General features: G+C 51.1%; 2 protein-coding genes across 15 annotated transcripts in view; both read left to right on the plus strand.

The window, feature by feature from the left end:
• Positions 1 to 26,520, plus strand: part of LOC128781674 (serine/threonine-protein kinase PAK 3-like) — a 170,276-nt gene that overhangs the window by 19,646 nt on the left and 124,110 nt on the right. For 8 of the 14 annotated variants that reach the window (XR_008428446.1, XR_008428447.1, XM_053931442.1 and 5 more), the window contains exons 4-5: positions 17,403 to 17,534; positions 20,889 to 21,020. Coding sequence is in view for 12 of the 14 variants with exons in the window: in XM_053931442.1 (XP_053787417.1) it covers positions 17,403 to 17,534; positions 20,889 to 21,020 (264 nt within the window). In the remaining 2 variants the exon portion in view is untranslated. Of the gene's footprint in view, positions 1 to 14,904; positions 15,105 to 16,020; positions 16,059 to 17,402; positions 17,535 to 19,145; positions 19,278 to 20,888; positions 21,021 to 22,594; positions 22,765 to 26,520 lie in introns of those variants that run through there. The other 6 variants (XM_053931450.1, XM_053931452.1, XM_053931451.1 and 3 more) reach the window with 3 other exon arrangements.
• Positions 62 to 13,249, plus strand: LOC128781682 (serine/threonine-protein kinase PAK 3-like). The gene is made up of 13 exons (XM_053931475.1): positions 62 to 79; positions 606 to 737; positions 1,016 to 1,351; positions 1,770 to 1,886; positions 2,260 to 2,425; positions 2,732 to 2,795; positions 3,504 to 3,552; positions 4,308 to 4,420; positions 5,049 to 5,166; positions 6,014 to 6,113; positions 6,558 to 6,754; positions 8,395 to 8,532; positions 9,896 to 13,249. The coding sequence occupies exons 1-13, from the start codon at positions 77 to 79 to the stop codon at positions 9,980 to 9,982; spliced, it is 1,620 nt and encodes a 539-aa protein (XP_053787450.1). The 5' UTR covers positions 62 to 76; the 3' UTR covers positions 9,983 to 13,249.

Here is a 26,520-nt window from a genome sequence, read left to right on the forward strand (position 1 = left end):
ATCCCTTTCAGGAGAGGATTAGAGACACGTTCTGTTGACCGATTCTGAGCAGGCAGAGCTGTTTTCCCCTCCAGATATGGTGGGTTTTTTTTCCCCTCAGAGCTGTTTTCCACCTCCAGCCTCTTATTCCTGAAGCCCCCAGTTATTTCTTTAATTTTCTGCCTATCCCAGAGAGGTGGAAGAATTCCATGTTTTAGGTGGTGAAGAGAACATGAACACCAGAAGTGTCTCTCACGAGGGCTGAGCTCACCCAGGAAGCCACCTGCAGAGGCAGGATGGAGCTGTGGGACTGGGCTGGGTGTCAGTCACTACTGAAAGACAAACAGGACATGGCAGGAGCAGAGGGAGGCCCTCACCAGACCCTTGAGAAATGCCACACCTTCCCTGTCAGCTGCCTGAGAGGCTGTTGGAGCTTCAGCCCCAGATGGCCCCTGATTGTAGTGCCAGGGTCACTTTGGAATCTTGTGCCTCCCCACGGGCAGAGAATGACCCAGGAGAGCAGCAGCACAGTGCTCTGGGAATGTGTGAGCCCATCAGTCCTTGAGTCTTGGCCCACAAATGTCCTATGGAGTGTTGAAACCCATCTTCTCTTACTTTCTGTGCAGATCATTCCAGAGAAAGAGCAGGAGCAGATTGTGTTATCAGAGATGCCATGCCAGACTCAGGGAGAGCCGAGAGCCCGAGAGCAGGAAGAGCAGCTCAGGCAGCAGGTGGAAGAGCCACAGGAGAATGGCCAGGTAAGCCAGACTCGCCAGGTGTCAGAGGGAAAGGGCAGGAAGAGGGGCATAAAACAGAGCTCTTGGGACTGAGGAGGCCAGGAGTCCCAGAGGCACTGAAAGCACAGAGCCTTGGAATCTGCAGAGATCAGCACTGGGACAAGAGGGTTCCATTGGAAGCAGGTGTGGGTAGGGAAGCAGAAAGAAGTGGCTGAATAAATGTGATTTTGAGGCTGCAAGAGGAAAAAGCTGAGCCTTATGGCAGCTCCCAGTCACTTGCTCTGCATTTGTGTGTACAGAGCATCAAGGCAGAGCCACAAGCAGAGCTGCCCGAAGCTCAGAGTGCCATCACAGAAGTGAAGAAGAGGAACCAGGAAGACACGAGAAGAATTCAAGAGGAGATGAATCTCCATCAGCAGAGGGGCGATCAACAAAACCAGGTGAGTGAAAGAGTGGCAGCCACTCCACTCATGAAAGATCCTCTCTCTCGTATTTTACAGAAATTGAAGGAACAGCTGGACACAGACTTTCAGAAAGCTCACGCTAAGATCAAGGCAAGGGAGAAGAGGCAGGAGGAAGAAATGAAAATCATCAGAGAAAAACTTAATCCCCTCCCTCAGGCTCTACAAAAGCAAGTGAGTGAAAGAGGGATAGCCACTGCAGTCACCAAACTGGTGGTTTCTGCCCTTCTGGCCTTCCCAGTGCAGAGCAGCAGGGAGCGGAGTGATGCCTCTGAGTGCCATCCTGCTCTAGTGTGTATCACAGTCACTCGGAAGGACATTTCCTGGTGTGCTGAATCTCAGCTGCTGCCCTGGACAGTGGGACTTGTCCTTTGGCCTTTTGGCCAGCAGTCATCCAAATCGATTCCTGCTGGCCTGTTCCTGCTCTCCTTGTTTCTTGAGGTGTTTTTACTGGGGAATATGGTGACCCAGATGGAGGATTGAAACAAGCTGTCTGTATCCCTTGTAAATCTGTTCTTTCCTCACAGTCAGTGACTCTTGACTGACAGGGACAAGCTGTAGTCTCTGACTGCTTTGTTCTGTTTGACTCGAGGTGCAAGTGTTGACATCTCACCGGGCAGCCGGCAAAGACTTCCGGCAAATGAGTGGCACTGAAGAGCCCCGAGGCTGGCGTGAGGCACAGGAACTGTCCCCACCAAAGGTGCTACAGGTTGGGCATGACCTGAAGATGGTGCAGGAAAAGAGGACACAGTGGGGGGAGGCCGAACACTTGAACAAGGAGCTGCAAGTGTGTCTGAAGCCCTTGGAGGGGGAAAGGAATCCTTGAGTGGAAGTAGAATGGTCATTGTGGCAGTGATCCTTCAGAAAATCCATGAAAATGGACCATGAATCTGGCCATCCACTGGAGTAGAACTAGCCTTTGGTTTTGACCCATCCAGTCTGAGAAGTGGACATCAGAAAAAACCCACTTAAGAGCCCTGCATGTTGCTGACAGCACCTTCCTAAGGGCTTGCATTTGAAATGGAATCTCAGGCTAATCTCTGCCAGCCACCTTTCTGACATAAACTAATTTCTTGTCTCAGATCTACAAGGGCTTTGTCACCAAACCTGCTGCCGCAGCAGCATGGTCTAAAGGAGCCTTTGCTCTCCAACCTGAGAAGTGGAGCCGGGGCGGTTTGTTCATCTCCAGTGCTGACCCAGCTGCTGCTCAGCAACAGGAGATCAAGGATGACTCCCTGGAGCTACGGAGTATGTCTGCTGTATTTCTTGTCTGAGGGACAGTCTATTGTGTGCAGGTGTCAGCATAGCTGTACCAAATGTTTTTCCTGAGTTTGGTGTCCCAGGGACATTTAGAGACATTTCCCTACAGGAACTGCTGTAGAAAATCAGTCTCTGTGCTGGCCACCTGTGCTGCAGAGCTGTCTGCCTGGTTGTTGTTGTTACCCAGCCGACCACAAAGGGTTCAAAGCTTCAGGCTCTGGGTCTGTCTTTTGAATCTCCTGGAAGCTGGGATCTCTGCTTTAAAATGAGCATCTTGCAGTTTGTTTCCCTCAGGGAAAATAGTGAACATGGAAAATCCCATGATGAAATACACGGAACTGGAATATATTGGCAGAGGGTGAGTCCAACCACAGTCACTTCTACAAAACCATGGGCCAGGTGTATTTCTGGTGGAATATCTATGCAGTGTGAAGTCAGAACAGCTGCAAACAGACATCTATCCCCATGTTCAGACACTGGGGATAGATTGTCCCATCTCTCAGTGCTGCTCCGAATTCGTGAGTGTGCCCAAGAAGGCATTGGCAGAGACACCTCCATGCTGCCAAGTTCTTGCCTGCAGCAAGGAACAGGACCTGGAAGATTTCCTTGTCTCTCAAGTGTGGGACAGTTCTGTGTTAATTTCCTGAGCATTTTTGTATATCTCCAAATCATAGAGCCACACTAATAAAAGGGGAAGAAACGTGCTTGCCTGAAAGAGCAAGATACTCCCTGATAGCTGTCAGATAACAGTTCTCAGGAACATTTCTTTCCAAAAGATTGCAGAAGGAAATACTCCATGGTCAGGACAAAACATGCACAGTTTAGAACCTGAAACCCAAGGTGAAAGAAGGAGCTCTCCTTAGGAGCTGAGGCAGTAAACAGCAACGCTTCAGGGACAGGCCCAGTGCCCATGCACTTGAGAGGAAAATGCATCATCTGCCTTCGGGCAGAGCCCGCCTGCATCCGGCAGGTTTTAGGCATTTGCAGCAGAGATCTCCTCTGTGGGCTGGCTTTCACTGCAAGATCTAAATGTCTTCTCCTTTCTTTGCTGCTTTTTTGTTTCTAGGACTTTTGGAGATGTTTGCAGAGCACTTGACAATGCCACAGGAGAACAGGTAAATGTCAACATCTCCCGCAGGTCCTCTGGTGTGAGCAGCTGTGGCTGGAGCTTTGAGTAGAGCTGTGCTGAAAAGGCACAAGAAGCACAGACTGCTACCAGCCTGCAAAATACATTTGGGACAGTCTTTGTCCTTCTCAGCTGCCAGAAGGAAGGCAAGGAGGGCAGCAGTTCCTTTCAGAGAAGGATGTGCTCATTCACTCTCCATTGCTAAAACAAAGGGGGTTCCTTTGAGCATCTCACTGCTCTTTGGGGCTACGGCTTCAGAGTCCTGAATTCTCATTTCTGCTTGCCAGCAAATGCATCTGAAAGTTACTGGTAGTTCCTTAGCCACCTGCAGTGCTGCACTGGAGAACTGCACGTAGGGAGAGATCTGCACGGTGTCCCCAAAAGCCCTAAGTCCTGCCCATAGCCCGAGATGTATCCACAGAGTATTAAGGCATGGATTACTTCTTCTGAATCCCAGACAAAGCAGCAGGGAGTGTGCTCAGAGCTTTGTGGGTGATAGTTGAGACACCACAGTTACCAAGTGGACAAGGCAAAACCTCAGTGGCCACGTGTCCTGTCACTGGCCTCCAAGGGAGCAGAGAAATGGGCTGTTGCAATGTCAGTTCCTAATTACTGCAATGCCCAATCACAAGGCAGTTTGGCACAGCTCGCATGTGGCATTGCAAAATCACTTGCTCCATTTGCCTTGTGAGTGGAAGTTGTGCCGCCAACTTCTCAAGTTACTGATTTTCAATGTCATTTTAGGTGGCCATAAAGAAAATAAATCTCCAAAAACTGAGGAAGAAGGAACTAAGAGTCAATGAACTCATGGTCATGAAGCCAAATATGAATCCCAATCTGGTCAACTATTTAGACAGGTGAGTTGTTGTGAATGTTTGTTTACATATTGCAAACATGCATGGTAAAATTCCACTTTGTTCACTGGCAGAAAATAGAGCTGTAATTATTGGTTAATTATTATTGCTCTGCTCATCTCCAGTGGATGGGAAGAGAGTGCATCTTGTCTGCATGAGTCTTCCCTGGTACACAGAGTTTGAAAATTATTCAAAAACCTGCATCACTCATATCTTACTAAATCAATAGCCTGTAAGTTCACAGCCACCACATTGTTTTGGGGCTTGATTGTTTTCAAGAGTCCTCTTACGTCCAGATAAACTAACATGGATTTCCCTTGGATTGTGTCCCCTCTTTTCCATTGCTTTGCATGCCAGGAAGACTAGGTGCTTATTTCCAGAAACACGCAGTTTGACAGGTTTTTGATCTGTTCCTAACCTGCAGTTTTTACTTGCTGGCTATTGAAGACATCTCCTTTTTTCACAGCTGTGCCTTTCTTCTTGAGACAGATTGCAAACAATGCACAGCCTAGAGGGAATGTCTATTCCTTTCATTCTGTCCTTGTCACAAAGGGACTTGGAAACAAGAATCAATCAAGAAAACAACCTAGCCATGCATGTTTATCTCCATGCTCTTGTTTCCTTCTTTCAGCTACCTTGTGGATGGGCAGCTCTGGCTGGTCATGGAGTACATGGACGGAGGCACCCTGAGCGATGTCATCAGCGAGACCTACCTGTCTGAAGACGAGATGGCAGCCATCAGTCGGGAGGTCAGCAATCCCACCTGTGCTGCCCAGGGCTTGGGCAGGATTGTCTGGGAAACAGGGCTCCGACCTGGAGTGATTTCATGTGCCAAGCTTTGTTTCTGTGTTGCTGGTATGCTATGGGCAAGTAAAAGCCTCTCAAGTGAAATGCCTGCCAGTGCCCCTGCACTCACAGTACTCAGTTCTTGTACTCATATCTCCTACTGTTGTAGTCTCACTTTGTCTCTTGTATTTGTATTTGCTGTTCTCCACCTTGCCTCTCTAAACATTTGCCTCGAGCCTGTCTGCACTGCATTCCTTGCCTGTAAAAGCAAAGGTGCTGGTGGCAGCATTTGAAATGATCAGCAAAGAAAAAAGACTCATTTCTCACAGTCCTCAACTGAAAAGGACACTAGTGCAGCCAAAATGCTCTTTGCTTCAGGAAGGTGACTGTTGTGATACTTCCAAGCCTGTGCTGAGGCCAGCAACAAAACCTTTGTCATGCAGCCTCCCACCCCAAAGTGATCCACTTCACACCAAAGGGAGGGACTTTTTCTTCCTTGGCAAAACCCCTCACTTGTCCTCTGCATGGAGAAAGCACATCCACAGCAGCAGCAGCCATCCTGGCTGGTTTGCAGGGGACAGTCTACAACAACAGCAGGTGCTGTTGCTCTTTCAAAAGCTGACATGCCTTTTCCTTAGAAAGGTCCTGCTCTGCAAGTGGTGGAGCAGCAAGCTCTTCCTCGCAATGGCACTGTGTTCTGCCATTACTCGCCATTCCCCTGCAGAGGCAATCTTTTAGAGCTCTTTCCTTTCTTGTGTAATGAAATCACATCACTAATTTTTGCCCTCCTGTTTCTCTTTTCTCTCTCAGTGCCTGCAAGGCCTGGATTTTCTTCACTCGAACCTCGTGATCCACCGAGATGTGAAGAGCAGCAACATCCTTCTCAGAACCGACGGCTCTGTCAAGCTGGGTCAGTGTATTCTTGGTCAGGTGCAGCATTCCAGGGATGTGGGCTGTGGGGCTGCTTTGAGTGATTGCCAGCTTCCCAAAATTGGTGTTGGTGGCAGTGCAGGGAACCCTGACACAAACTGTGGGCACAGTTGCAACATGCACAGAAGAATGACAAGGAACAAGGAGTCAAGAGTGGCATTGCTCTGTGTGTGTCCCTTCCAGAGGGAGGGAGCTGCAAATCTAAAGCTTCAGAAAAATAAAAGGCTGGAGGTAGTCTAAAAAATGAGGCTTTTTTTTTTTTGAAGTGGCCAATTCCATATTTCCTTGTTAAAGCCCTGAGGAAACAGAGCAGGGACAGTTCTCCAGGAGACTCAACAGCACATTCTTAGACTGAGAGTGGGGAATTCTTTTGCTTGATTTCCTAACTTGAGCTGGCTTTCATGGTTTGTTTTTTTCTCCACAGCTGACTCTGGCCTCTTTGCTCAGCTCAGCCCTGAGCAGAGTCGACGGAGCTCAGTGGCCAGCACTTCTGGGTGGATGGCGCCTGAAGTGGTGACAGGTCAACCATGTGGCCCCAAAGTGGACATATGGTCTCTTGGAATCCTGGGCATCGAAATGGTGGAACGAGAAGTTCCTTACTGGAATGAAACTCCTGTTTCGGTAAGGTGCAAATACTCACTGATCCTGCTTGTCTTTCTCACCTGTCCCATGGTCAGTGTGCCATTGGACAAAATCCCATTGCCATCTGCTGGCACCACTTCCACCAAGGTCCCCTTCTGAAAATGTCCCTGCAGCACATCAGCATCTGCTGTCGATTTGGTTGCATCAGAAGGGAAGTGGCAGTTCAGAAACCTAACCAGTTCAGAAACCTGCCATTTTGGCCTCCAGCCATGCCTGACATTTTTCACTTGCTTTTTGAACAATGTTGGAGCTCTGTCTCTGAAGAAAAAGAATTTTTCAGTGGAATGGTTGGATGTGTGATAAATATCCTTCAAAATGGAGATTGAATCTTCCTAGTTTCAATTTTAGAGAAAAAGAAAAAAGAAAAAAAGAAAATGGAAAAGGAAGAGGAAGAGAAAAGGGAAAAGAAAGAAAGAAAAAGTAAGAGAAAAGTGGAAAAGAAGAGGAAAAGGAAGAGAAAATAAAAAGAAAAAAAGGAAAAGGGAAAAAAAGAAAGAAAAAAAGAAAAAGAAAAAGAATAAAAAGAAAAAGGAGGAAAAACCACCAAAGCAATGCCCAAGCAAGTTCTGCTTGTTTTTCCCTTTATTAAACCAAAGCACATCAATTTTCCTCCAAACTGTAGCATCTTTTCCCAATCCTGTGGGTCTTCAAAACTTTCAGGCTTTCAAATCATCTGTACATTGTTCAGCCATGCGTGCGGGTGGCCTGGATAAGTTTAGGATGTGTTTTTCTCCGACTGCAGTTAGAATTGTACACTAAACTCTTGGCTGTTTCTGGGTACTTTAACAAGTTGATGAGCTTCCAGCCGGGTGCCCGGGGCTGGGATCCAACGTGGGCGGTTGACGCCGGTGCTGTGTTCCTTTACCACAGGAGCAGGGCCACCCCTGGCTTGCACAGTTCTAAGGACAGTGAGGACTCCAGCTCCCCACCATGTCCAGTGGCTGAGCTCAGCTGCAGAGAGACAGGATAAAACCCTCTTTGTGACCTCTGGGGGTGTGGGAAAAGCGAAGGAATTTTTCCTCTGGGTTGAAGAAGAAAGTAACAAAGTCTCTTTGGTCACCATCTTTTTCAGTGCCACCAACACAGAACTGTCACTATTGTGGTGGGCATTTTCATGGAGACTCCCAGGTCTCCTTCCATTCTTAGTTCTGTCTATTTTAGATGGATTCTGCATCTGCATTTTTTTCAAGAGGAGAAAAAAAAAAACAAAAAAAAACTTGATGATTTTTGTTTCATGTAAGCTGTGCTAAAGGGACCAACAAGCACTGCAAAGATTCCTTTCATGTAATAATCCTTGGAAATAGTATGGATAGAACAAACTCCCCCTTCCAAATAGCCTGTCAGGCTGGTGTGAATCCTCAGAGAAGCAAAACGAGCTTTTGCTGATGTAGCTCCCACTAACTAGGTCAGTCAATGAAATCAGCGGCCAAGGCAAGATCTGCTGAATGCTGGAAAAGCTGTGGCTGCATCGGGGTTTGGGTTTTTGGTTGGTAAAGGAAAGTCATCTCTGGGTCTCTCCAGGCCAGTTTCTGCAGAGTGGAGCTTAAACAATGGGATCTGAGAGAGCAGTTACAGATGGGAAAGAAGCAGCTGGAGCCTGGTGTTTCCTTTTTCCCCAGCCTCAACTCCTGATAGACATACGAGGGACACCAAAGCTGCAGCAGCCCAACCGATTCTCGCCTTGCCTGCGTGACTTCCTGAGGCGCTGCCTGCGGACAGACGAGGCACGGCGCTGGTCTGCCAAGGAGCTCCTGCAGGTAAAATGCAAAGGGGCTGCAGGTGAAAGAGTGTCTGAGGGATGGGCTCCTGCTCCACTGAAGTGCAAGGCATCAGATGAGCCTCCTTCCTCCCGACCTCCACTCCTGGTGCTGTTCAAATGAAAACGGTGAGGAATTCCAGTCTGGGCTGGGCTGGGCTGGCAGGGCCCTGTGAAGGTCATCTGGTCCAAGTGTCCTGCAAAGAGCAGGGAGAGATCAGGTTGTTCAGAGCCCCTTCCCACCTGACCTGGAATGTTTGCCCTATCCCTACCCAGGATGGGGCACCTACCAGCTCTAAGGACAACCTGTGCCAGTGTGGCACCATGCTCCAAGTAAACAAGTTCTTCCTTAGATCTAATCTGACTCAATCCCCATTTTATATTAGAAATATTATCCCACGTCCTATTGCAACTGAGCCTGTTAAAAAAGGTATTTCCTACTTCCTGAGAATCCCCTTTGAAGTACTGGAACTCAGCAATGAAGTCTCCCTGGGGCCTGTTCTCCTCCAGCCTGAATAGCTCCAGGTCTCTCAGCCTGTCCTCAGAGGAGAGGTGCTCTGTCCTCTGTTTCTGTCACCCTGTTTTGTAATTTGGTGGGGTGTTCCGTTTTATCTAATGGCAAAAGAACTGAAGTAGAGCAATGCAGGGTACAGAGCCATGAAATGGTGGTGGAGGAACCCAAGGAAGCCAGTCCTGGCAGAGCAGTCTGGAGAGATTTGGCTGTGGGCAGGAGGGGCTGTGGGGGGCTCACTGTGAGCCTCTGAGGGGCCCTGGTTTCTGCCCCCCACCCCACCCTTAGACGTTTCTGGCACGCAGACAGGGGCAGCTGAGAGGGACTTGTCCCAGCCCCATCTGCTGCCTGGCACGCTCAGGCAGAGGGGAACTGGCCCAGGCTTCCTGCCAGGCTGTGTGGCAGAGAGGGAACTGCAGCAGCCAGCGCCACTCGGCTGGCCCTGCTGGGAAGGAAGGTGCCATCCAGCACAGGAGGGGCAGGGCATGGAAAGGTAGACACTGCTCTGTCTCCCTGTGGAAATTAGCACGGTGCCTGTCTCTCAAAGACAGGGACCTATGTGGGTCATTGGAGTTTCCTGAAAGGAAGAAACCCCAGGGACAGAAAGCACCATTTCTAGAGCACTGGCAGGGCAAAAATCCCAGCTAGATGAAGACAACACAATAAAGAGATGAATGGGATTCTGGGCCAGGTTTGCCTGGGATGGCAAGGTCCTGCACATAAAAGATGGAGGTGCAGATGGTCCCATTGGTCCTCTTTCTGCATCTTTCTAGGAGCCAGAGGAATCCTCTGAAATACTGAGCTTGGAAAGTCACCGTTCATTGTTTTTTGTTGTTTTTTTTCCTTTGGGCAGCATCCAGTTGTAACACTTGCTGAACCTGCGTCCAGCCTGGTGCCACTGATTGTTTCAGTGAAGAAGAGGAAGGAGACAAGAATGTGATAATCACATCAGGACCATTACCATTGACTTAGAGTAGGATTGTAGGTTAGGGTTAGGGTTAGGGTTAGGGTTAGGGTTAGGGTTATGATTAGGGTTATGATTAGGGTTAGGGTTAGGGTTATAATTAGGGTTAGGTTTAGGGTTAGGATTAGAGTTAGGGTTAGGGTTAGGGTAAAGTTAGGGTAGGATTGTCTAATCGGACTTGGAACAGTAGGATTGGAAATGAATAAAGTTTCTGAAACTACACCTCACCTTGAAGATTCCCTTCTTTCTCACTCTGTGAATAACCTCGAGATTTTCTTATGAATTGTCAGTTGTTTCCAAAAGGTGGAAAGTGACACTTATGGAGTCTTTGGCACAGTGTCAAAGTGGAGAAGGCTCTTCTTCATTCATCTTCTCCAGACCACACTGCCTTTGGAATATGGCCCACTGGCCTGTTTATGCCCAGCTGTGGTACTTCTATCTGAGGCAGAAATGGCAATGGCATTAGCAGGAAAAACCAAAGGGGGAGTGGGGAAGCCAAACCATCCTGTGCTGATGCAGGCCTTCAGCTGTGACTCCAGAGCACTTGGGCGGCTGCCACTTGGATTTGTATCCCTGAGTGCAATGTCTTTGGCTGGAGGAGAGCCTTGCTCAGCTGAGAAAGCAGCAAGATCAGAGGGGGTGCTCTGAAAGGTCTCCTGCGGTGCAGAGCTGTCAGCGACTGTGAGGTGAGAGCGGGCCCGGCCTTGCCCGGGCTGGAGCCGCAGCAGAGCCCCGGCAGAGCCCGGAGCAGCCTGAGCCTCGGCAGAGGCAGGCTGCCAGGAGGCCCTTGTAGCTGCAGGAGGCAGCAGCCCGGCCCTGCGTGCCTCTTCCTGGCCCCGGGTGCATCCTCCGCTCTCAGAGGCCAAGCGGCAGCTGGCTGCTGCCGAGGGGAAGCGGAGCCCTGCTGGGCACAGCCCAGCCCGGAGGCATTGGCCGTCTGGAGTCTGCCCCGGGCGAGAGAAAGGGGAAGGGCAGCCGAGGGCCGGTGGCCTGGCTGAGCATTCCTACTCTTCTGCCGGCTGCCCTGTGACTCCTGGGAAAGGTTAGCAGTGTGTGCAGCACTCTGGGCACCGGGGGAGGGAGCCGGGCTGCTGGGCAGGCTGGAGCCCAGGGCAGCGTCCTTCAGGCACGGCACTTCTGCCAGGGGAGCCGAGGCCAGCGGGAGGCAGTGACAGCTTGTCAGCTCCCGTCTGCAGGAGCCGGTGCCTCACACAGCTCTGGGAGGAAGCGCCTGCAGTCCTGCAGTTCTGCACTGAGCCAGAGCAAAGGTGGGAAATGCAGAGTGTTTTGCAGGAATACTCGGGGCCAGCAGGCCAGCCTGCTTTGTGCTGTCTGGCGCACAGCAAGCGCTGTGCAACGCAGCTCTGAGCTGCTGGGAGAGAGGGAATTGGGGACGTGCCTGAGGGTTTTGCTTGAGTAGTCAACTGATTGGGAAGAGAGCAGAATAATTGCAGTTGGCAATCTGTGTTTTCTTCATTAATTTCTGAAAGAAAGTCACAATGTGTTGTGGGTATTGTCAAAGAAAAGCCTTATAAAAAAATCAGGCTTTGCTCTGCTAAAAATGACCAGCTGGCCTGTTATGTCTTCTACATACAGCTAGCTAACTTCCCATGTGAAAAATCATAAAAATGACTGCAGTTATTACAGTTTGCATCTGGAATAAACAAGAAATCTGTCCTATGAGAGTCCACAAAGGAAAAAATGTAAACACCTGAGTAAAAGAGAGAGTCTTAGCACTTCCACACAAAAACACCTTCTCAGCAATGAATTGTGTGGCAAGAAAACAAGCAGGCAATTGGAGTTGAACATCAGGTCTGTGAAAATGGTATAAAAATGACTTATGTGAATAAAGAGTTGGCTTTCCCTGCACGAAGAAACTGAGTCCCGTCTACTTTATTGACACAGCAATGTGGCTTCACTCAGCAAGAGCAGTCGCAGGGTGTATTGATGAAAGGCTTGGTTTGATTCCCAGAATGGGAAGGAGAGGCGCTAAGTGTAACAAATAGGGCTTAGTCTTGTGAATTCCTTTAGCTTTAACAGGCAGCACTGAACCCTGTATTGCCCCATTGCCGTGCTTAATGTGTGCAAGTGGCTGTTTTAGCCTTGAGAATAAAGAGAGCGGTCCTGCTAAGAAGGTAGCTGGAATGCATTCAAAGGGAAGGAAGTGTTTTTAGGAGGCTCTTGACCAGCAATGGAGAATTTGAGGAATGGAATATTTCCCAAACGCCTGAGTCAGGAACTGGAGTCGTGTCCAAGGCCCTGCCATATTTGATCTGTCTTTGAGCAGGTTGACAAGACAATGAAGAAAAGTGTATTGTTTAATGGATGGTGTTATGGACAAATTCAACTGGGGAGGCCAGTTATAGATAAATCAATTAACAAGAATTTATTAAGCAAGTGGTAATGAGCAAAAGACAGCGCTGGGTGGACAGAGAGTCTCTGCTCTACCACGGCGTGCCCTCCCCCCTTGCCCTTTTTGTTTTTATAGTCCATTTTTTTTTCTTCTTTCCAGTTGACGTATTTTCTCTCAATGCACTCTGTGCCTGTGCAATTGGTTGCTAGGGGGTCTTTTTTTTCTGCCCTTGGTGGTCGGAGGGATGAAGGCTCCTCATCTTCCTTGCAGATTGTCCTTGGCCTAAAAGTTAACTTGTATATAATTAGTTACACAGTCTTCTATGCTACTTGCATCTGCACAATTCTTAAGCAGGATACTTGCTGTTCCCTCGGCCCCCCCCCCTCCTTCTCCTCCCACATCTTGAAATTCCCTACTCAGTTCAAATTCTTATCTCCTTCAATGCTCGTTTTGATGAAGACCTTTCTATTTATTACAGGTGGGAACATGATCCTTGAAAGAGAAGCAATGTATTGGTCAATGGGTGGGCAGTTAAGGTTTGAAAGGGGAACAATGCATAAGGGAGCTGTTGTTGGCATGGGGTCGGTATCGGGAGCCACCGCGGCTTCATCTCACGTGCCGGCCATGTGTGAGCTGATGCTGTAACTGGGAAAATTCCGCTCCTGTGCAGGAGATATAAGGCCTGGTTCTGGGCTGGAGGGGTGAGAAGGACGAGATGCACACCCTTTTGATCCAGGGGAAGTCCTGGAAGTGCACTGCCTACCTGCCCCCCCCACACCAAGCACCACGCTCCATCTCCCTCTCCTGCTCAGCAGATTTTTGGGAAACCAGGGGTTGGTATGTATTATTTGCCACTGGAACTAATGGAATAAATTTGCTTTGCAAGCCCAGTTGTGTCTTAGATTATTTTGTGCATGAGTCTCCTCCTGAACCTGTGGCAATGACCACCAGGGACCTACAGGATACTCCTACTCTGCTGTCAGTCAATTCTGAGAAATGATTTAAATATGTCAAAGAATTTGGAGTAATGTTTAGCCTGTGAGTTTCAGCAAAGTATTGACTCTGTCTTAGTTGCATGCATACAAACTAGTAAGTGAGATTGCTGGGTGTGCAGGTGTTAGGGAAGTGATTCCCTATGCACCGAGTACTGAAATAAACAAATGCCTCCTTTCTAAGCCTGAGCTGGCAGCAGGGATCAGGCCCTGCTTGGTAACTTTCATTTTGGCAACTTCTGTGAACAGGTAAGAAAGGTCAAAATGAAACCTTTTCCAGCTATTCCCCTCTGCTTCATCTTTTTAGGCGCCAGAACTCTGTGCCACAGGTGGCCTGGCTGTGTGCAGAGCAATGCAGCCCCCACAAACCCCTTGATTTCCCCACAAGCTGCCATGCCTTGTTCCCAGGTGTGCCCAGCTCTGCCAGGAGAAAGAGCCCGCAGCGCAGTGGGCACCGTGCCCTGCCCAGCCAGGGCTCTCTGGCACAGAGCAGCAGCAGCAGCTCCAGCGCCTTTCAACCCACTCCTGCCTTGGCTTCTCCTGGGGCACAGAAGCCTCTGGAAATCAGCATCGCCAGTCGCATTCCAGCTTGGAGCAGCTCCTGCGGGCAGGCAGATGCTGCCAGTTTGACTGCTTCCAAAGGGGAATAAAGGCAGAGATGTACATGCTCAGGAGCCCTGGGTATATCCAGTAAATGTGTAAATATGTGGGAGATTTGTGAGGAATTATTTCAGCTGTTATGCCAACAGTGCCTTCTCTCCTGGTTCTGTGTGTTCTAGATGAGTAATGTAACAGTTGGCTCTCCCAATTAAGAGGTAGATAGTATGTGGATGTTACAATGTATAGTGATGTTATTGTAATATATCCTCCCATAGCCTTATTTCCCCTCCCCCTTGTAACAGCCTTGGTAGTCAGGAATTTTGGGGAGGGCCGGCTTGTGACCAGGAGGCACGGTGTAACAACACCTGACCTCCAATCAAGATGTAAGAAAGTAATCTCCACCAGTGGACAGCAGAGAAAGAGTTGATTGATAAAACTTTGGAGGGGCTAAGGGTATAAAAGGCAGAGCATCTGTTTTGTAGATGAGCTGCTCGTAATGGTCATAGAGACTCCCAGTGCTGCAATTTTTCCTTATTCAGTCCTCTGTTAAGGTTTATTAAACCTTTAACATTTTAAAAGTGAGGGTCATTTCTCAGATGTGCAGTGCTTTGGGCTATTCTCCTGGTCAGGTTTCCTTTGCTTGGGTCCCATCTCAGTGCTTCGTTGGGGTACAGGCTGTAGGTACTTGGTGCGCTCTTGGAGTTACTCTTGGATCCCTTGAACAGCAGGGTTTGGCCCACAAAGGGAATTTGTGCTTCTTTGTGACAGAGGAGAACTCCCCAGGCTATTTAGTGTTTGCTGTAGGGATGGTTGGTTATTGCTTTGCATCAATTCACAGGCCAATATAGAGGGTTTGCATTGTGATGTCAGGGCATGGTTGCCATGCGGTCATGGTGACATCAGAAGGTTGCTGTGGTGCACAAAAGGCCTCAGCGTCAGAGCAGCCCTAGGCCTTGCTCAGTGCAGGATGCTCAGTGCATCCTCCTGGTTGAGGCACGTGTCAGTGGGCAGCTGCACACTGACAAGAGCCTTGTTTTTTCTCATGTTGGAGTGAATCTGCGCAGCAGTGCTACAATGATTGAGCAATTTGCTGCTGCATTTGTCACTGTTTACGGTGTTTCTTATTCCGCCTATTACCTGACTAACCTGGCACGTAAGTAGAGGTTTTCCCTGGGTGTAACCAAACCTGGCTTTTGTATGTCTTCCTGCTCTTAGCGACTGAGTTATTTTGAAACAGAAGGAGCATTAGGGTGCCACTGGTTTGGGAAAGCTCCTGTCAAGAGGTTCAGCTAAAAAGGGGGTGTCTGTAGCCACAGGGACAGCATTTGCAAGGGAACCTGCAGGGGTTCTGGTCCCTCCACGGGAGAGTCTGAGGCAGCAGAGTCTGTCATTTCCTCAGATTGCTGGGACAAGCAAGACAGCTTTGAAAATGTAAACTGGAGAACTCCTTGGAAGGCCTTCTAAAAACTCTGCAGTTGTTCCCAGAATTCAGGGAAAGCTTCTTTCTTTCTACATTTTGTCATGAAAGGATTTGACTGCCTAACTTGACCCTTGTCTGAGTGCTAAAATAGTGATTCCCTTTGCAATGAAATGCTAACGCCAAAGCAGTGAGTATCTGCTCCTGAACCCTGGAGCTGCTGCTGTGTTGCGTCACAATAGAGCTGCCACAGCTCAGTGGTATTTTGGGGAAGCTTTTCTGGGCAACTGTTTCCAGCAAGTTAATGAGAATTAGTGCATACAACTGATTAATAAAAAAAAAAAGGGTACTGGAAGGAGAGAATTTTTAAAGGTGTGTTATATGTTTGGTAGAACAGGAGCATTGAGTGTGAAAGAACAATTTGCATTTTCTTGATCATGTTTATATTAATTTACTAGCTAAACAGGCCAAAGTGTAGGCACGACCAAGAATATGGTCCTGATCTCTTGATGGTTGTGTGAATGAACTGTGTCTCCTGGAGGGATGTTGTGAAGCGGAAAATACTCTCTCTTTGCAAATCTTCTTCTGGGGGAATCACCAGCCCAAGCAGTTTTCTGACAGCATCTGCTTCATTTTCCCTTGCCCACGACAGGTCACCTGAAGCATGTATTCAGCGGTGCTGATGCTAAGGTGAGTGAGCAAGGAACATTTCATGTTGGTGGTGTTTAGGTATTGTAGAGTCCGCTGTGAGCTTAGACAGAACAAGTAGACTGTTCAGGGCCAGCCATGCAGGCCAAAAGAAAAACTATTTTCATTCCTTCAACAACAAACACCAAGGCAAATCTGGATATTTCCTAATTTCCATCTCAGAGCCTTGAAGTCTAACAAACTAAGATTTGCAGAGAGAATATTGTTTGCTAACACCAAACACGGATGAATACTTAATAAACAGCAATTTCCTATAGAGTTAAATTAGCCCATTTTCATAAAGCCACAGTGACTTAGACTTTTACTCCTACCAAACATCAGGACACTTCCTAAAAAGATGTGGTTGTACAACAAGAAGGACAATTTAACATTGTGGATACTGTATTTAAAGTCAAAGGGGCAAGTTTGTGGTGGGGGAGCTGCGTGGGCCCAAAGGACCCAGGGGTGCCGGTCAAGAGCAGCTGAAGGTGGGCCAGCGCGTGGCCAGGGAGCCAAGAAGGCCAAGGGCGTCCTGGCCTGTGTCAGCAAGAGTGGGGCAGCAGGAGCAGGGCAGGGAGCGTCCCCCTGGGCTGGGCCGTGCTGCGGCCACAGCTGGGAGTGCTGTGCCCAGTTGTGGGCCCCTGTGAAGCAGAAAGTCCTTGAGGGGCTGGAGCGTGTGCAGAGGAGGACACGGGAGCTGGGGAAGGCTGTGGAGCACAAGGCCAAGGAGGAGGTGCTGAGGGAGCTTTAGCCTGGACAAGGGGAGGCTCGTCAGGACCCTTCAGGCACACTTCCATAGATCCATAGAGGACAGCGCTCACCCCAAGGCCTGCTTCCCTGCCAAACCTCCCCGCTCTGCATCCAAGTGCTTTAGCCATCTGAGGAGGTAACGCTTCCAATTTGTGGTTTCTTGGCTTGCTAGGAGGAGAAGCCCTGCTGATTTGCTCTCTTTCCAGCAAGCAAAGATGCTTCTGCACAAGCTTTCCTGCCCTTTTCCTGCACCGAATGGGATTCTGATCCACTTTTACTTTTCCATGTCTGCCGCAGCACTAGCAAAGGCCTTGTTGGCTATTTCTTACTTTTCCATTTCACAGCTTTCAAGAGCTAAAAGCTCCCTTGTGCAGAGGCACTGTGCCTTGCAGATAGCAGCCAGGGAGGACTATCAAATTCCTAGGCAAACAGAGTTCTGTTGAATTAGCCCATTTTAATCTGGCCGGAGTGACTTAGAATGCCATTGCTAAGAAAGCTGATGATTTCTCCTTCAAAGAGGTGGTTGTAGATGCGAGGAGAAAGGAGGTTCTAAACGATAGGTAACGGCCTGTCCCTCATGTTTCTCTCTTGTCACAGATAACAGAAGCAGCAGCAGTCTCTGCCCTGGCTCCCTCTGCTCCTGGAGAAGAAGCCAAAGAAGAGCAAAATGCGCAAGATGACCACAAGCCTGCAGCTGTGGTCACAGCAGAGCCTGATGCTTCCAAGAGAGTAAGTGCCAGTTGTGGGTGGTGCTGTCTTTAGTGCAAGGCAGAGCTGCAAGTTTCTGAGCAGCCAGCACTTGCTGTTGCTGGCTGAGGATGCTGAGTGCTGGAATCCCGCAGGACGCGGCCATTTCCTGCAGGCAGGGACAGCTAGAAATTGGCCTTTGGCCTGTCACCTTGAGGCACCCATGAGCTGGGGGCTGCGGCTCAGCTTCTGCCTGCTTGGCTCAGTGAAGCTCTGTCTCTGGGCTTCTGCAGGGCCATGGCCAAGGGCGCAGGTGCTCGTGCTGGAGGTCACAGGGCTTTCTTTAGTTGTTTTCCCTTTGTGCAAAGGTGTGTTTGGCTTGTGGAAGTGTTCTGCAGTTTTCTGCAGCAGTTCTTCACTTGTACAGTCTCTTTTGGCTTTTGATAAGCGGCAAGGAGATGATTGCGTTGTCCATGAAGCTGGGCTAGGCCATTCTTGTGGGGTGAGGCCAAAGGAAGCAAGTGCCTCGTAGGGAAGGCTTCTTGCCAGGCAAAAAGCAGAAGGGGCAAGTTGCTGTGGATGCGTTTTGGGATGAAGCCTGCAGCTTTGGAAATGGCATGAGTGCCTCGGGTGGGGGTGAAGCTGCAAGTCCTTGACTGCTGTCTTGTGTTGCTGAGAAGAGGAAGGACATCTTGGAATTGTGGCTGCTGTCTTTGAAGTCAAAGGGGCAACTTTGTGGTGGGGGAGCTGCGTGGGCCCAAAGGACCCAGGGGTGCCGGTCAAGAGCAGCTGAAGGTGGGCCAGCGCGTGGCCAGGGAGCCAAGAAGGCCAAGGCGTCCTGGCCTGTGTCAGCAAGAGTGGGGCAGCAGGAGCAGGGCAGGGAGCGTCCCCCTGGGCTGGGCAGCGCTGCGGCCACAGCTGGGAGTGCTGTGCCCAGTTGTGGGCCCCTGTGAAGCAGAAAGTCCTTGAGGGGCTGGAGCGTGTGCAGAGGAGGACACGGGAGCTGGGGAAGGCTGTGGAGCACAAGGCCAAGGAGGAGGTGCTGAGGGAGCTTTAGCCTGGACAACGGGAGGCTCGTCAGGGCCCTTCAGGCACACTTCCATAGATCCATAGAGGACAGCGCTCACCCCAAGGCCTGCTTCCCTGCCAAACCTCCCCGCTCTGCATCCAAGTGCTTTAGCCATCTGAGGAGGTGACGCTTCCAATTTGTGGTTTCTTGGCTTGCTAGGAGGAGAAGCCCTGCTGATTTGCTCTCTTTCCAGCAAGCAAAGATGCTTCTGCACAAGCTTTCCTGCCCTTTTCCTGCACCGAATGGGATTCTGATCCACTTTTACTTTTCCATGTCTGCCGCAGCACTAGCAAAGGCCTTGCTGGCTATTTCTTACTTTTCCATTTCACAGCTTTCAAGAGCTAAAAGCTCCCTTGTGCAGAGGCACTGTGCCTTGCAGATAGCAGCCAGGGAGGACTATCAAATTCCTAGGCAAACAGAGTTCTGTTGAATTAGCCCATTTTAATCTGGCCGGAGTGACTTAGAATGCCATTGCTAAGAAAGCTGATGATTTCTCCTTCAAAGAGGTGGTTGTAGATGCGAGGAGAAAGGAGGTTCTAAACGATAGGTAACGGCCTGTCCCTCATGTTTCTCTCTTGCCACAGATGACAGAAGCAGCAGCAGTCTCTGCCCCGGCTCCCTCTGCTCCTGGAGAAGAAGCCAAAGAGGAGCAAAAGGAGCAAGAGGACCACAAGCCTGCAGCTGTGGTCACAGAAGAGCCTGATGGTTCCAAGAGAGTAAGTGCCAGTTGTGGGTGGTGCTGTCTTTAGTGCAAGGCAGAGCTGCAAGTTTCTGAGCAGCCAGCACTTGCTGTTGCTGGCTGAGGATGCTGAGTGCTGGAATCCCGCAGGACGCGGCCATTTCCTGCAGGCAGGGACAGCTAGAAATTGGCCTTTGGCCTGTCACCTTGAGGCACCCAAGAGCTGGGGGCTGCGGCTCAGCTTCTGCCTGCTTGGCTCAGTGAAGCTCTGTCTCTGGGCTTCTGCAGGGCCGTGGCCAAGGGCGCAGGTGCTCGTGCTGGAGGTCACAGGGCTTTCTTTGGTTGTTTGCCCTTTGTGCAAAGGTGTGTTTGGCTTGTGGAAGTGTTCTGCAGTTTTCTGCAGCAGTTCTTCACTTGTACAGTCTCTTTTGGCTTTTGATAAGCGGCAAGGAGATGATTGCGTTGTCCATGAAGCTGGGCTAGGCCATTCTTGTGGGGTGAGGCCAAAGGAAGCAAGTGCCTCGTAGGGAAGGCTTCTTGTCAGGCAAAAAGCAGAAGGGGCAAGTTGCTGTGGATGCGTTTTGGGATGAAGCCTGCAGCTTTGGAAATGGCATGAGTGCCTCGGGTGGGGGTGAAGCTGCAAGTCCTTGACTGCTGTCTTGTGTTGCTGAGAAGAGGAAGGACATCTTGGAATTGTGGCTGCTGTATTTGAAGTCAAAGGGGCAAGTTTGTGGTGGGGGAGCTGCGTGGGCCCAAAGGACCCAGGGGTGCCGGTCAAGAGCAGCTGAAGGTGGGCCAGCGCGTGGCCAGGGAGCCAAGAAGGCCAAGGGCGTCCTGGCCTGTGTCAGCAAGAGTGGGGCAGCAGGAGCAGGGCAGGGAGCGTCCCCCTGGGCTGGGCAGCGCTGCGGCCACAGCTGGGAGTGCTGTGCCCAGTTGTGGGCCCCTGTGAGCAGAAAGTCCTTGAGGGGCTGGAGCGTGTGCAGAGGAGGACACGGGAGCTGGGGAAGGCTGTGGAGTGCAAGGCCAAGGAGGAGGTGCTGAGGGAGCTTTAGCCTGGACAACGGGAGGCTCGTCAGGGCCCTTCAGGCACACTTCCATAGATCCATAGAGGACAGCGCTCACCCCAAGGCCTGCTTCCCTGCCAAACCTCCCCGCTCTGCATCCAAGTGCTTTAGCCATCTGAGGAGGTGACGCTTCCAATTTGTGGTTTCTTGGCTTGCTAGGAGGAGAAGCCCTGCTGATTTTCTCTCTTCCCAGCAAGCAAAGATGCTTCTGCACAAGCTTTCCTGCCCTTTTCCTGCACCGAATGGGATTCTGATCCACTTTTACTTTTCCATGTCTGCCGCAGCACTAGCAAAGGCCTTGCTGGCTATTTCTTACTTTTCCATTTCACAGCTTTCAAGAGCTAAAAGCTCCCTTGTGCAGAGGCACTGTGCCTTGCAGATAGCAGCCAGGGAGGACTATCAAATTCCTAGGCAAAGAGAGTTCTCTTGAATTAGCCCATTTTAATCTGGCCGGAGTGACTTAGAATGCCATTGCTAAAAATGCTGATGATTTCTCCTTCAAAGAGGTGGTTGTAGATGCGAGGAGAAAGGAGGTTCTAAACGATAGGTAACGGCCTGTCCCTCATGTTTCTCTCTTGTCACAGATAACAGAAGCAGCAGCAGTCTCTGCCCTGGCTCCCTCTGCTCCTGGAGAAGAAGCCAAAGAGGAGCAAAATGCGCAAGATGACCACAAGCCTGCAGCTGTGGTCACAGCAGAGCCTGATGCTTCCAAGAGAGTAAGTGCCAGTTGTGGGTGGTGCTGTCTTTAGTGCAAGGCAGAGCTGCAAGTTTCTGAGCAGCCAGCACTTGCTGTTGCTGGCTGAGGATGCTGAGTGCTGGAATCCCGCAGGACGCGGCCATTTCCTGCAGGCAGGGACAGCTAGAAATTGGCCTTTGGCCTGTCACCTTGAGGCACCCATGAGCTGGGGGCTGCGGCTCAGCTTCTGCCTGCTTGGCTCAGTGAAGCTCTGTCTCTGGGCTTCTGCAGGGCCATGGCCAAGGGCGCAGGTGCTCGTGCTGGAGGTCACAGGGCTTTCTTTAGTTGTTTTCCCTTTGTGCAAAGGTGTGTTTGGCTTGTGGAAGTGTTCTGCAGTTTTCTGCAGCAGTTCTTCACTTGTACAGTCTCTTTTGGCTTTTGATAAGCGGCAAGGAGATGATTGCGTTGTCCATGAAGCTGGGCTAGGCCATTCTTGTGGGGTGAGGCCAAAGGAAGCAAGTGCCTCGTAGGGAAGGCTTCTTGCCAGGCAAAAAGCAGAAGGGGCAAGTTGCTGTGGATGCGTTTTGGGATGAAGCCTGCAGCTTTGGAAATGGCATGAGTGCCTCGGGTGGGGGTGAAGCTGCAAGTCCTTGACTGCTGTCTTGTGTTGCTGAGAAGAGGAAGGACATCTTGGAATTGTGGCTGCTGTCTTTGAAGTCAAAGGGGCAACTTTGTGGTGGGGGAGCTGCGTGGGCCCAAAGGACCCAGGGGTGCCGGTCAAGAGCAGCTGAAGGTGGGCCAGCGCGTGGCCAGGGAGCCAAGAAGGCCAAGGGCGTCCTGGCCTGTGTCAGCAAGAGTGGGGCAGCAGGAGCAGGGCAGGGAGCGTCCCCCTGGGCTGGGCAGCGCTGCGGCCACAGCTGGGAGTGCTGTGCCCAGTTGTGGGCCCCTGTGAAGCAGAAAGTCCTTGAGGGGCTGGAGCGTGTGCAGAGGAGGACACGGGAGCTGGGGAAGGCTGTGGAGCGCAAGGCCAAGGAGGAGGTGCTGAGGGAGCTTTAGCCTGGACAACGGGAGGCTCGTCAGGGCCCTTCAGGCACACTTCCATAGATCCATAGAGGACAGCGCTCACCCCAAGGCCTGCTTCCCTGCCAAACCTCCCCGCTCTGCATCCAAGTGCTTTAGCCATCTGAGGAGGTGACGCTTCCAATTTGTGGTTTCTTGGCTTGCTAGGAGGAGAAGCCCTGCTGATTTGCTCTCTTTCCAGCAAGCAAAGATGCTTCTGCACAAGCTTTCCTGCCCTTTTCCTGCACCGAATGGGATTCTGATCCACTTTTACTTTTCCATGTCTGCCGCAGCACTAGCAAAGGCCTTGCTGGCTATTTCTTACTTTTCCATTTCACAGCTTTCAAGAGCTAAAAGCTCCCTTGTGCAGAGGCACTGTGCCTTGCAGATAGCAGCCAGGGAGGACTATCAAATTCCTAGGCAAACAGAGTTCTGTTGAATTAGCCCATTTTAATCTGGCCGGAGTGACTTAGAATGCCATTGCTAAGAAAGCTGATGATTTCTCCTTCAAAGAGGTGGTTGTAGATGCGAGGAGAAAGGAGGTTCTAAACGATAGGTAACGGCCTGTCCCTCATGTTTCTCTCTTGCCACAGATGACAGAAGCAGCAGCAGTCTCTGCCCCGGCTCCCTCTGCTCCTGGAGAAGAAGCCAAAGAGGAGCAAAAGGAGCAAGAGGACCACAAGCCTGCAGCTGTGGTCACAGAAGAGCCTGATGGTTCCAAGAGAGTAAGTGCCAGTTGTGGGTGGTGCTGTCTTAGTGCAAGGCAGAGCTGCAAGTTTCTGAGCAGCCAGCACTTGCTGTTGCTGGCTGAGGATGCTGAGTGCTGGAATCCCGCAGGACGCGGCCATTTCCTGCAGGCAGGGACAGCTAGAAATTGGCCTTTGGCCTGTCACCTTGAGGCACCCAAGAGCTGGGGGCTGCGGCTCAGCTTCTGCCTGCTTGGCTCAGTGAAGCTCTGTCTCTGGGCTTCTGCAGGGCCGTGGCCAAGGGCGCAGGTGCTCGTGCTGGAGGTCACAGGGCTTTCTTTGGTTGTTTGCCCTTTGTGCAAAGGTGTGTTTGGCTTGTGGAAGTGTTCTGCAGTTTTCTGCAGCAGTTCTTCACTTGTACAGTCTCTTTTGGCTTTTGATAAGCGGCAAGGAGATGATTGCGTTGTCCATGAAGCTGGGCTAGGCCATTCTTGTGGGGTGAGGCCAAAGGAAGCAAGTGCCTCGTAGGGAAGGCTTCTTGCCAGGCAAAAAGCAGAAGGGGCAAGTTGCTGTGGATGCGTTTTGGGATGAAGCCTGCAGCTTTGGAAATGGCATGAGTGCCTCGGGTGGGGGTGAAGCTGCAAGTCCTTGACTGCTGTCTTGTGTTGCTGAGAAGAGGAAGGACATCTTGGAATTGTGGCTGCTGTCTTTGAAGTCAAAGGGGCAAGTTTGTGGTGGGGGAGCTGCGTGGGCCCAAAGGACCCAGGGGTGCCGGTCAAGAGCAGCTGAAGGTGGGCCAGCGCGTGGCCAGGGAGCCAAGAAGGCCAAGGGCGTCCTGGCCTGTGTCAGCAAGAGTGGGGCAGCAGGAGCAGGGCAGGGAGCGTCCCCCTGGGCTGGGCAGCGCTGCGGCCACAGCTGGGAGTGCTGTGCCCAGTTGTGGGCCCCTGTGAAGCAGAAAGTCCTTGAGGGGCTGGAGCGTGTGCAGAGGAGGACACGGGAGCTGGGGAAGGCTGTGGAGTGCAAGGCCAAGGAGGAGGTGCTGAGGGAGCTTTAGCCTGGACAACGGGAGGCTCGTCAGGGCCCTTCAGGCACACTTCCATAGATCCATAGAGGACAGCGCTCACCCCAAGGCCTGCTTCCCTGCCAAACCTCCCCGCTCTGCATCCAAGTGCTTTAGCCATCTGAGGAGGTGACGCTTCCAATTTGTGGTTTCTTGGCTTGCTAGGAGGAGAAGCCCTGCTGATTTTCTCTCTTCCCAGCAAGCAAAGATGCTTCTGCACAAGCTTTCCTGCCCTTTTCCTGCACCGAATGGGATTCTGATCCACTTTTACTTTTCCATGTCTGCCGCAGCACTAGCAAAGGCCTTGCTGGCTATTTCCTACTTTTCCATTTCACAGCTTTCAAGAGCTAAAAGCTCCCTTGTGCAGAGGCACTGTGCCTTGCAGATAGCAGCCAGGGAGGACTATCAAATTCCTAGGCAAAGAGAGTTCTGTTGAATTAGCCCATTTTAATCTGGCCGGAGTGACTTAGAATGCCATTGCTAAGAATGCTGATGATTTCTCCTTCAAAGAGGTGGTTGTAGATGCGAGGAGAAAGGAGGTTCTAAACGATAGGTAACGGCCTGTCCCTCATGTTTCTCTCTTGCCACAGATGACAGAAGCAGCAGCAGTCTCTGCCCCGGCTCCCTCTGCTCCTGGAGAAGAAGCCAGAGAGGAGCAAAAGGAGCAAGAGGACCACGAGCCTGCAGCTGTGGTCACAGCAGAGCCTGATGCTTCCAAGAGAGTAAGTGCCAGTTGTGGGTGGTGCTGTCTTTAGTGCAAGGCAGAGCTGCAAGTTTCTGAGCAGCCAGCACTTGCTGTTGCTGGCTGAGGATGCTGAGTGCTGGAATCCCGCAGGACGCGGCCATTTCCTGCAGGCAGGGACAGCTAGAAATTGGCCTTTGGCCTGTCACCTTGAGGCACCCAAGAGCTGGGGGCTGCGGCTCAGCTTCTGCCTGCTTGGCTCAGTGAAGCTCTGTCTCTGGGCTTCTGCAGGGCCGTGGCCAAGGGCGCAGGTGCTCGTGCTGGAGGTCACAGGGCTTTCTTTGGTTGTTTGCCCTTTGTGCAAAGGTGTGTTTGGCTTGTGGAAGTGTTCTGCAGTTTTCTGCAGCAGTTCTGCACTTGTACAGTCTCTTTTGGCTTTTGATAAGCGGCAAGGAGATGATTGCGTTGTCCATGAAGCTGGGCTAGGCCATTCTTGTGGGGTGCGGCCAAAGGAAGCAAGTGCCTTGTAGGGAAGGTTTCTTGCTAGGCAAAAAGCGGAAGGGGCAAGTTGCTGTGGATGCGTTTTGGGATGAAGCCTGCAGCTTTGGAAATGGCATGAGTGCCTCGGGTGGGGGTGAAGCTGCAAGTCCTTGACTGCTGTCTTGTGTTGCTGAGAAGAGGAAGGACATCTTGGAATTGTGGCTGCTGTATTTGAAGTCAAAGGGGCAAGTTTGTGGTGGGGGAGCTGCGTGGGCCCAAAGGACCCAGGGGTGCCGGTCAAGAGCAGCTGAAGGTGGGCCAGCGCGTGGCCAGGGAGCCAAGAAGGCCAAGGGCGTCCTGGCCTGTGTCAGCAAGAGTGGGGCAGCAGGAGCAGGGCAGGGAGCGTCCCCCTGGGCTGGGCAGCGCTGCGGCCACAGCTGGGAGTGCTGTGCCCAGTTGTGGGCCCCTGTGAAGCAGAAAGTCCTTGAGGGGCTGGAGCGTGTGCAGAGGAGGACACGGGAGCTGGGGAAGGCTGTGGAGTGCAAGGCCAAGGAGGAGGTGCTGAGGGAGCTTTAGCCTGGACAACGGGAGGCTCGTCAGGGCCCTTCAGGCACACTTCCATAGATCCATAGAGGACAGCGCTCACCCCAAGGCCTGCTTCCCTGCCAAACCTCCCCGCTCTGCATCCAAGTGCTTTAGCCATCTGAGGAGGTGACGCTTCCAATTTGTGGTTTCTTGGCTTGCTAGGAGGAGAAGCCCTGCTGATTTTCTCTCTTCCCAGCAAGCAAAGATGCTTCTGCACAAGCTTTCCTGCCCTTTTCCTGCACCGAATGGGATTCTGATCCACTTTTACTTTTCCATGTCTGCCGCAGCACTAGCAAAGGCCTTGCTGGCTATTTCCTACTTTTCCATTTCACAGCTTTCAAGAGCTAAAAGCTCCCTTGTGCAGAGGCACTGTGCCTTGCAGATAGCAGCCAGGGAGGACTATCAAATTCCTAGGCAAACAGAGTTCTGTTGAATTAGCCCATTTTAATCTGGCCGGAGTGACTTAGAATGCCATTGCTAAGAATGCTGATGATTTCTCCTTCAAAGAGGTGGTTGTAGATGCGAGGAGAAAGGAGGTTCTAAACGATAGGTAACGGCCTGTCCCTCATGTTTCTCTCTTGCCACAGATGACAGAAGCAGCAGCAGTCTCTGCCCCGGCTCCCTCTGCTCCTGGAGAAGAAGCCAAAGAGGAGCAAAAGGAGCAAGAGGACCACGAGCCTGCAGCTGTGGTCACAGCAGAGCCTGATGCTTCCAAGAGAGTAAGTGCCAGTTGTGGGTGGTGCTGTCTTTAGTGCAAGGCAGAGCTGCAAGTTTCTGAGCAGCCAGCACTTGCTGTTGCTGGCTGAGGATGCTGAGTGCTGGAATCCCGCAGGACGCGGCCATTTCCTGCAGGCAGGGACAGCTAGAAATTGGCCTTTGGCCTGTCACCTTGAGGCACCCAAGAGCTGGGGGCTGCGGCTCAGCTTCTGCCTGCTTGGCTCAGTGAAGCTCTGTCTCTGGGCTTCTGCAGGGCCGTGGCCAAGGGCGC

This window comes from Vidua chalybeata, chromosome Z, assembly GCF_026979565.1.
Source record: "Vidua chalybeata isolate OUT-0048 chromosome Z, bVidCha1 merged haplotype, whole genome shotgun sequence".
Classification (NCBI taxonomy): domain Eukaryota; kingdom Metazoa; phylum Chordata; class Aves; order Passeriformes; family Viduidae; genus Vidua; species Vidua chalybeata.

Coding starts and splice junctions, on each gene's coding strand:
- LOC128781682 (XM_053931475.1), top strand. Junction 1,887..2,259: donor CCCCACCAAAGGTGCTACAG/GTTGGGCATGAC, acceptor TTCTTGTCTCAG/ATCTACAAGGGCTTTGTCAC. Junction 6,755..8,394: donor GGAATGAAACTCCTGTTTCG/GTAAGGTGCAAA, acceptor CTTTTTCCCCAG/CCTCAACTCCTGATAGACAT.